This window comes from Salvia splendens, chromosome 8 (genome assembly GCF_004379255.2).
Source record: "Salvia splendens isolate huo1 chromosome 8, SspV2, whole genome shotgun sequence".
Taxonomy (NCBI): Eukaryota; Viridiplantae; Streptophyta; class Magnoliopsida; order Lamiales; family Lamiaceae; genus Salvia; species Salvia splendens.
In genome coordinates, this window is record NC_056039.1 from 34,628,505 (window position 1) to 34,637,420 (window position 8,916).

The 8,916-nt window shown below is 38.6% G+C and overlaps 2 protein-coding genes across 4 annotated transcripts; one reads left to right on the plus strand and one right to left on the minus strand.

Annotated features, from left to right (window-relative positions):
* Positions 1-359: 359 nt before the first annotated feature.
* On the plus strand, positions 360-1,769 carry LOC121744383 (probable serine/threonine-protein kinase WNK11). Of its 2 annotated transcripts, none has more exons than XM_042137904.1 (2): positions 360-478; positions 567-1,769. In XM_042137904.1, the coding sequence occupies exon 2, from the start codon at positions 573-575 to the stop codon at positions 1,479-1,481; it is 909 nt and encodes a 302-aa protein (XP_041993838.1). In that variant the 5' UTR covers positions 360-478; positions 567-572; the 3' UTR covers positions 1,482-1,769. The 2 variants fall into 2 exon arrangements, with proteins under 2 accessions (XP_041993838.1, XP_041993839.1); XM_042137905.1 differs by having other exon boundaries at positions 365-478; positions 563-1,769.
* On the minus strand, positions 1,545-8,346 carry LOC121744380 (golgin candidate 1-like). Of its 2 annotated transcripts, none has more exons than XM_042137902.1 (21): positions 7,926-8,346; positions 7,469-7,546; positions 7,290-7,339; positions 6,561-7,184; positions 6,386-6,448; positions 5,624-5,701; positions 5,312-5,515; positions 4,792-4,848; positions 4,641-4,715; positions 4,435-4,506; positions 4,101-4,163; positions 3,858-3,956; positions 3,322-3,393; positions 3,126-3,194; positions 2,966-3,013; positions 2,793-2,888; positions 2,626-2,702; positions 2,453-2,498; positions 2,251-2,355; positions 2,087-2,131; positions 1,545-2,013 (listed from the first exon to the last, which is right to left on the minus strand). In XM_042137902.1, exons 1-21 carry the CDS (start codon positions 7,951-7,953, stop codon positions 1,942-1,944), a joined length of 2,121 nt encoding a protein of 706 aa, XP_041993836.1. In that variant the 5' UTR covers positions 7,954-8,346; the 3' UTR covers positions 1,545-1,941. The 2 variants fall into 2 exon arrangements, with proteins under 2 accessions (XP_041993836.1, XP_041993835.1); XM_042137901.1 differs by having other exon boundaries at positions 3,322-3,399; positions 7,926-8,345.
* Between the last annotated feature and the right edge of the window lie 570 nt (positions 8,347-8,916).

Here is an 8,916-nt window from a genome sequence, read left to right on the forward strand (position 1 = left end):
AACCAGCAATTAACTCGTTTACTCTTTTTACATGATTCTCGAATAAAGAGAAAAGTGTCGTATGTTCTTCTATTAAGCTCAGCTAGCTAACATATGGTAGAAAAAAGAGAACTCAATATCGTGCAAGAATATAATACATGAATAATTCAGTAAACTAGAGCTTAGCATTTAAATGAGAATTAAGTAATATACCACCCCATACACACAACCCAAATCGTACGGCACACAATTTGTCAAAGATACTCCATTAAAACTGTAAGTCAATTAATAATTATCTCCAGTTTGGGTTTAATAATTAATAATCTCATTAATTACACCATGATCCCGTGTTGCAGCAACAATCATAATCAAAAGTAAAGAGTCTCAGTCTTTCTCTATATATAGGCCGCGTCTCTTTTCTGCAGCTCCTCTCTATATTCATGGTTCCGTTCCAAGCTTCTTCATCAACTCTATTCTTCAAGCTGAAATAAGATCTAAGGTAAGATTTAGCCATGTATATGAGGATGATTATGCATTTCTGCCTAATTCTGCATCTCGATCAAACTTGATTAATCAAACCTAGCTAGGAATCGATGGGGCCGACAAAGAGCAGCAGCGATTGCGAGGAGGAATTAGAGGAGGAGGAGGAGGAGGCGTTCGTGGAGGTTGATCCATCGGGGCGATTCGGGAGATACAGTGAGCTTTTAGGGTGTGGAGCTGTGAAAAAGGTGTACCGCGCATTCGATCAGCGTGAGGGAAGAGACGTTGCCTGGAATCAAGTTCGCCTACGAAGCTTCAGCAGCGATCCATCTGTAATCATCCGATTGCGCTCCGAGATCGAGCTTCTCAAAAACTTAAAGCATCAAAACATCATATTCCTCTACCATTTCTGGAAAGATGTGGAGCACAACACTCTCAATTTCATCACCGAGGCCTGCGCTTCTGGCAATCTCAGAGACTACAGGAAGAAGCATCGCCATGTTTCCATCAAGGCGCTTAAGAAATGGGGGGTTCAGATTCTCCGAGGTTTGGATTATCTGCACACTCATGACCCCTGCATCATTCACAGAGACTTGAATTGCAGCAACATTTTCATCAATGGCAATGTGGGGAAGGTCAAGATCGGGGATTTGGGCCTGGCCGCCGTCGTGGGAGAGAACCACGCTGCGCATTCCATGATAGGCACGCCAGAGTACATGGCACCCGAACTGTATGAGGAGGACTACACAGAGCTCGTCGATATATACTCATTTGGGATGTGCTTGTTGGAGATGGCCACGTGTGAGATACCCTATAGCGAGTGCGATGGCCTCGGGAAGATATATAGGAAGGTAACGGCCGGGGTGATGCCTCGGGCCATGGACGACCTGCACGACCATGACCTCAAGGCCTTCGTTCAGAGGTGCGTGGGGAGGCCGAGGGATAGGCCCTCAGCTGCCCAGCTGCTCAAGGATCCATTTCTTGCTGATGTTGTGGACGATGATGATATTCAGGATGTTTGAAGGGTGGGTGGGGTGTGTTTTTAAATCAAATAAAATGTAATCTTGAATTCAGATAGATATGACTTGAAACAAAATGCTCACTTCTGGCTAAATCCATATATTTCTCCACAAAAGCAAGAAAACTAATACATTTGACACTGTACATATACATGTCGTGCTTCTTCAACATAAATTGGAAACACCCAGCAAATGTAATGGGTTAACTTTCCAGTTCACATTTACGGATGGATATATAGTCAAGAATTCAAAGAATAATACACCTATATCATATAACTCTCGGATATCACACAAATTCATCTTTCACCACGGAGAAAAAAGGATGTGGATCATATACATCTTCCATGTTGAGCAATTCCTGTTAGTGACGAAACCTAGTTTAGTCTAAGAATCAGCAGAACAATTGCCATCAGAAATCGATTCTTGGCAACTCAAAGCAAGCAACATCCAGCAAGCCAGCAGCTCAACGTGATGTCCGGTTAAATAATCTCATAGATTCTTCGACTTCATTAGGTGTATTGTTATCAGCTTGTACCTGCACGACACACGGTAGTTATGATCACATAACATATCACTGCTTATAGTTTGGATTAAGCAGATTTACATACCTGAAGGCGATGCAAGAGGTACATCAAGAAGAGATGCACAAAAACCTGCCAGCATCATCACATAGTTATCATTAGAAAAGGCTAGAGTAAGAAAATGAACCATACAGCTAATTTTGCTAGAGAATAAGATCAATAAGTTAAAAGATTAGGTTAAATCTTCACACCAGATAGAACAGTAGGATAATGCGAGCTTTCGGATACCGCCACAAGAATCTTGTTGCCCTAGCAGCCCCAGTGTCTAATATATTTGCTGCCCTCTGCAACTGCAACTGGAATTGCACGGAAGATTCAGATTTCAGAGTATCACGTGGTAATCTGGATGAGCATGCTAACACTTTTGGAAGAAAAATACTCCGTAATACATACCTGTAAGCTTTCTCCAGCCATTTGGCGATGATGCAAGGGCAGAGGTCTGAATTTAGAATACGAGATTAGACTAAGGGAGGGAATAAGAAATTAACATCTAGGTTCTAAGTAAAAATTTATGGTATTGTGCCTCAAGCAATCCAGTTATGTTGCATTAATGAGGACACACGTACTCGAGTGTTTTCATGTCAGCATCCTCTTCCCAAGAGGACGATGCACGGCGAGAAACTCTGTTCCTTTCAGCTTCTAACTGTTTAAAGAGTTGATACATTTCAAAATTAAATAAGGTATCTGGGAAGAGTGTGGGGTGAAACTAATGCAGCATAAACCGAGTTGAGACCTGTGCTTCCTGAAGACGCTTGACTTCCTTTTCCAACTGAAACTCAGCTGCTGCTTTTTCACTGGACATAGTTTCAAGTTGTGTTTGCTTGTAATACTGGAAATGAATGCAATAGTCTGATATCAAGCAAATTGTCAAGGTCCAGAGGTAGCCAATAACATGACAAAAATTACCAATAAATCAGTTAGTTCGCGATAACGTTTTTCCAGTTCCATGTGTTCCTGCTCAAAAACATGCACAACGTCATTTCAAAACCAAATGACAAGCTTAAGATATGAGATCAATATAAATAAACAAAAGTAAAGAAGAGCTGCACAAATACATTAGGGTTACCTGACGTGAGTAGTGCTCAGCATCCCTCTTGATGGCAGCCATTTCAACCCTCATCTTCTGCACTTCAGCCTGTACAATTGATACAATAAACAATTACTACTACCAATATTTCCTATCTTAACACCTTATGTAGTCCTACATTAAATACTAGAAAAAATTATCAATAGCAAAAGAATACAAATAATAATCAACTTGCCTCCATTGAAGAAAGTTTGCTCTCAGCCTCTCTCTGACTTTGACGTGCACGCTCCACTTCCTCTTGCCACGCCTGCACCTTCATGTTAAGAAGATAAAATCAGCTATACACTTGAAGGACAAGGGAACAGGAAAGGAATAAAGAACAGTGTTTTTCTGATTGATCATTGAAGAACTATAACTTATCAGGTTTTAGCTTGTAGTAGAGACAAGCTTAGGCATACTACTACAGAGACATCTCTGCTAACTTGATTACCATGAAAAGATTGATGAAAAGATCCGTAATATGCTCTTATCAGATACAATCATTTCTTCTTGTCAGACATCCTCAATACATAGGCGATCTTAACTATACTCAGTTGTTTGGATAGTCAGTATTTCATACATAGACGCCTATGGTCCTTGGAACCCTCTTTACAATACTAACTTAACAATGGTCCTATTTGATTACAATGATCCCATTTTTAATAACATATCATTGCAGCTAATTACTGGCTAAGTGATACAATAAGAAGATCCAATTATAGATTTTTGAACCTGAATTGCTTGATTTGCATCTTCAGGAGCTTTTTTTTGCCCATGGCGAACACGAGCTTCCATGTCTTGCAGCTCTTGATTCAGGGAAGCACATTCAACCTAGTACCACATGTAAAAGTAACAAAAATATTTACTCAGTAATTTGATTCACTTCCTTCTTTCGCTTCAACCGGGCAGAAAAAGGGCAAGAACAAGCATAGAAGCAAAATGTCCATACATATGAAGAGAAAGTAAAGCCATTACCTCAAGAAGAGCTACCTTCTGCTCAAGGTCTGCTGCTTTTGAAGCCCTATCATCAGCTGCTCTCTGATGAATAAATAGGTACACATGCAAAAGGTTTTTCTTGTTAGTTGTTACCAATATAAATTTTACACATACTCAGAACCTATTTTCCAGCACATTTGTACAATGGAGATGCTGTTGATTATTGTCTAGATTTAATATACTACATTAGTCTACCAAGTTACATCACAACCCCCTCCTGTTACTAAAAAATGAAATAGATAAAAAGAAAAGAAAGATGGGGCAATAGATTTATAGAGATGATATTTACAAGGAATATCATGTGTTGCAGTACCTGAGTTTTGACTAATGCTGTAGATGCCTCAATTGCTCTCTGTTCTAATTCTCCTTCCCTTTCTCTAGCTGCCTATTAGTAAAGAGGTTCAGCATGAAATCAGCTCTAGAATGTTTGATATATTATTAAGGAACTACAACAGCAGCAGCAGCAATAATAACAACAACAAATGGACACATATGTACAAGAGAAATTTAGAAATATACCATCTTTGTGGCATTATGTGCAAAACGTTCCTCCTCAGCTCTCCTCTCAGCAGCAGACAGTTCCTCTCTTAGGGCCTGAAACAGACAGCTTACACTGAACTAAGATCCACCAACCATGGTCCAGAAAACTGGGAGGAAGAGAGAAACTTACTTGCATCATCCTTGTTTCTGTTAATTCTCTAGTCCTCATCGTAGATTCCATACTTTCCTGGCACATAATGAAGGAAATAACATAAGAAAGAGACTACATGCTAGGCAATACATGAAAATAATACATCATCCACATGATAAAGCAGCATTGCTCATGCGTCCACTAAATACATGATAACATGAAGTAGCAGGAAGAAGAATCATGAGAACAGATATATTGATATCTGGATGGGATTTTCTCAACTTAGGTATTTGATTTATGTTTCCCATGAGTCCTTAAATATTGGCAGTATCCAATATCCATTGACAAGAAGAGTCCCAAAATTATGAGGGATATAGCACTCAGATTTATGTGAAATTTGGAGGCTATACTACAATGGTGCACAACTGCAACAAGTTTCTACCTCCCTCCCTTATCCTTTATATTATTTTCACCTTTTGGGTTCAGGTACATTGCTTCTTCTCTCGGCACAAAAATGATAATGTACAATCATAGTAAGCATTTTAAGATATTAGTTAACCTGAAGTGATGTCAAGTTTCCTTCAGCCAAAGCAGATTTCTTCTTCAGCGCATCAACAGAACTGACAAGTGCCTCAATTTCAGCATTCTTGGCAGATAATGCCTCTACCATATTTGCCTCCGCTCTGCTCACCTCTCCTTTAGATGTAGATAGATCTTTCTGAAGCTGCTTTATATGAGCCTCATATGATTTTGTCAGTTCCCTCTGTTTTATTTATGCACAACCACATAGAATGTTACATTCTTTTCAAGGCTATATTAGAAAATGAATGGTTAACTTTTTAGTTATTTCAAGTAGGATTTCATTGTTCACCTCTGCTGTGAGAAGCTCTTCCAACTGAGCATTCTCAGATTTGTACTCTTGCAGGCGTGATGAAAGTCCAGCACAAACCTAACCATGACAACGTTAAGCAAAATTCAATATGTATGATGTGATGACAAGCATTTTCTGACTGCTAAACAACACCATTATGTACTATACATGTTACAGACCAATATGATGAATGATTACCTCATCTAAAAAGTTAAAGTAGTATAGAAAAGCTTCACTAGCATTTAATTAATTCGCTCAACATGCTCCCTTATATGTAGACAGGTCACCTTCTGTACTGTACAGGCTGCTAGTACTACCTGCGTCCCCAGTTAGTTGAGACATTTCTTCGGCACGGGGTTTAAGAAATTGATTTTAAAGGTTAAACATGAGAGAGAAAAAGAGAGGAAAGTAGGAGAGAGAAAAAAGTTTTTGCCAAAAAAGGGATATGACTTAACTACCTTGGAACGGCCCGAAAAGAAATACGACTCGACTATCTTAGGATGGAGGGAGTAACTAATAGTTTTACCAATGTCATATTCATGAATTCATCATGGCTTGCTAGACTTTTAAAGTCATATACCAAGCAGAGGAAAAGAATTAGCTTAAAATATATCGTAGTAAGCAAATATTCCAATTTTGGAAGGAAGATACTAGAAACTACTACAAGCAAGAACATCAAAATATAGGATTGGCATGTTAAAAATGTTAATGCTTCAAACAACGATATATCTACTTATCCATGTAAAACATTTATTTGCTTACCCGAGCTAGCCTAGCTTCCTTTGACTGCCCTGTTGAAATTGCACTTTTAAGTAGTCCTTGAGCCTGTTGAACTAAACTATTAGTCTATACAAAAGCTTCCCTTACCATTTACATGATCACAATCAAGAAATGGGACCGAAACAAGTTCCTTGTCATTTATAATTTCACCACATACCTCTTCTATTTGTTCTTGTACTTTAACTGGTGATTCAACAGTTTCTTGCTCTTGATGCTGCTTGTGCTTGAAATCAGGTTCATTTGTCAAATCCACATCCTTGGATAGGGTATCAGCCTTAATTGGTGCATCTTCATGTAGAGTTTGAGATCCAGAAAGTTCAATATTCTTTGAAGAACCCAATTCTTCAGATTTCAATTTTCGATTGAAATCAGAGAAAGGATTGCCATCCGCTACATGAGCATCTATAGGGTCATTCAGTGGATTTCCAACAGGGTTAACTACAAATTCTTCCATCATGGACTCACCATTCAAATTTAAAGCTCTAGATTCTATATCAGTAGATTTTTTTGTATCATCATGATCACCACTACCTGATGTGGCCTCATTACTAGATATTGTTTCAAGCACAGGAGTCTCAGTTATTGAACCATCATTATGAGCTTTGGAATGCTCATCAATGTCAACTCTACAAGTAGGAACACCTGGATTACTCTCACTATTTTCAATCAAAGGAGAGGGGATATTTTCATCAGGTTCTGCTGGTGATTGTGATGTTTCAGGTATAGTTTGCTCTCTTTCATTATCAACGGCAGAAGGAGCTTCATTAGATACAAGTTTCTTCTGCAGTTTTAAGAAAATTTTGTTACAAAACTCCAAGATCTTTAGACTGTCCACATGTATAATAGTTGCACACTGAACTAATGACACACATGCAAAAAGTTATACCTTTGCTCTTGCTCTGGCCTTCTTTGCTTGAGATCCTCGCCCATTAGAACCTTTAGAGAAAAAAGGAGGTAAGTCACAAAAAAGGAGCAGGACTATCGAAGTGTTTTTTCACAATGATCCATCAATTAAGTCACTAATTACAATTTACAGGGGATGAAAATCAACATATACTGTCATACCTTTGGCAGCAACAGGAAGTTCATCTGGCTTCTCTCCAACTGCTAGCTTTGCCTTTCGGTCCACTACTTCAAATAAATCTGGCAAACAAGAAGTACGAGTTACAAGAATGTGCAGAAAATATAGATTCCTGTCTAGCAGAACTAGACTATTCCTACAATATTAATCTCAAAAGCTTAAAATAGGAGACAACCACATCAATTCCAACAGAAGCTAAAATCTGATCATGGCATACATATATACCCAATGCGCAACTTTTCTTCCAAAACATTATTGATTGAGAGCAGCTAAGATAGATCAATTCAAGTTTATAAAAGTTCAACAGAATATTGGAGTTTAACTCAGATTTACGAGAAATGCACAACGTAGATCAAACCACGATTCCAGCAATGACGCAAATCAACGATACGAATAAATGTGCATCAAACTTGGATATCGGTTAGGAAAACAAAATCGTACCTTCAGCCGCTTTCAGCCACGAAGCCATCGAACGACCGATTACTCAACAAAGACGCCCTACACTAACCGAAACATCAAACCGAGCTAATTCAAAGGGAACGGGATAGCTCTTACGGTGGATTTCGCAATCAAATTTTAGGAGATCAATAAAATAATACAGGCGTCGGATATTAAATGGGATCTCAGTTGTCTTTCTATGCGGCGCAACGGCGTGAGTGATTCTGGATTCGCGGGAATCGAAATCTAGGGACAGACGTCGAATTGTGATGGATTAGCCGACTAGATGAAAACGATGAGTGCAGCAGATTTCTGATTTCTCGTCTGCATTGTGTTCGCCCTTTCCTTGAAAAAAATAGAGAGCCTCTGTGTTACAATTTGATTTTAGTTTATTCCCAGACGCAACTAAAGTTCGGTTTCAGATACAGCTCCACTAATTTGATTAATTGTTATAATTATAGTAGATGTAGTTTATTCTTCAATTAAAGATACATGTATGAATATACAGTAGGTGTCCTTGCGTTACTACTCCTATTTTTATGAGTTTATCTAACAAATTGTTAGGTTGGTTGTCATCTCCTAAGCTTTTAGTCAATTGTCTTAATAATAAGTTAATGAACATGGAATGCTTATATACTACTCCTCCCCTTATTTGGGGTTGGTTTTCTCTTTTTTTTTTTAAATAAATAAATAAAAGGGCAAGGTCCGTTTACAAACTAACGAACATAATAACCACCTAATCTATCATGCATCAACCAAATACTGAGGCCCAAAGAACGGGACTCTAAAACATGGACACTCAAGTTGTAAGCGTAATGTGACAGGAAGTTAGCATCGGAATTTCCTGTGCATGTGACGGAGCACCACTAAGTCAAACTCATGTAACAAACTCTGCACTTTCCATATGATAAATATGTAATTGATGGTCACTTCAGAGTTTTATACAATCATGAAGGGGAATGGATCCCCTGCTGTGGAGGGGTGCACAGCAAGA

Excerpts from the sequence above, each read along its gene's own strand:
- LOC121744383 (XM_042137904.1), top strand. The coding sequence starts at position 573 with ATGGGGCCGACAAAGAGCAGCAGCGATTGCGAGGAGGAATTAGAGGAG.
- LOC121744380 (XM_042137901.1), bottom strand. The coding sequence starts at position 7,953 with ATGGCTTCGTGGCTGAAAGCGGCTGAAG. Across the intron at positions 6,449-6,560 it reads TACAAGAACAAATAGAAGAG|GCTCAAGGACTACTTAAAAG; the intron begins GTATGTGGTGAA and ends TTAGTTCAACAG. Across the intron at positions 2,703-2,792 it reads AGCGTCTTCAGGAAGCACAG|TTAGAAGCTGAAAGGAACAG; the intron begins GTCTCAACTCGG and ends CTCTTTAAACAG.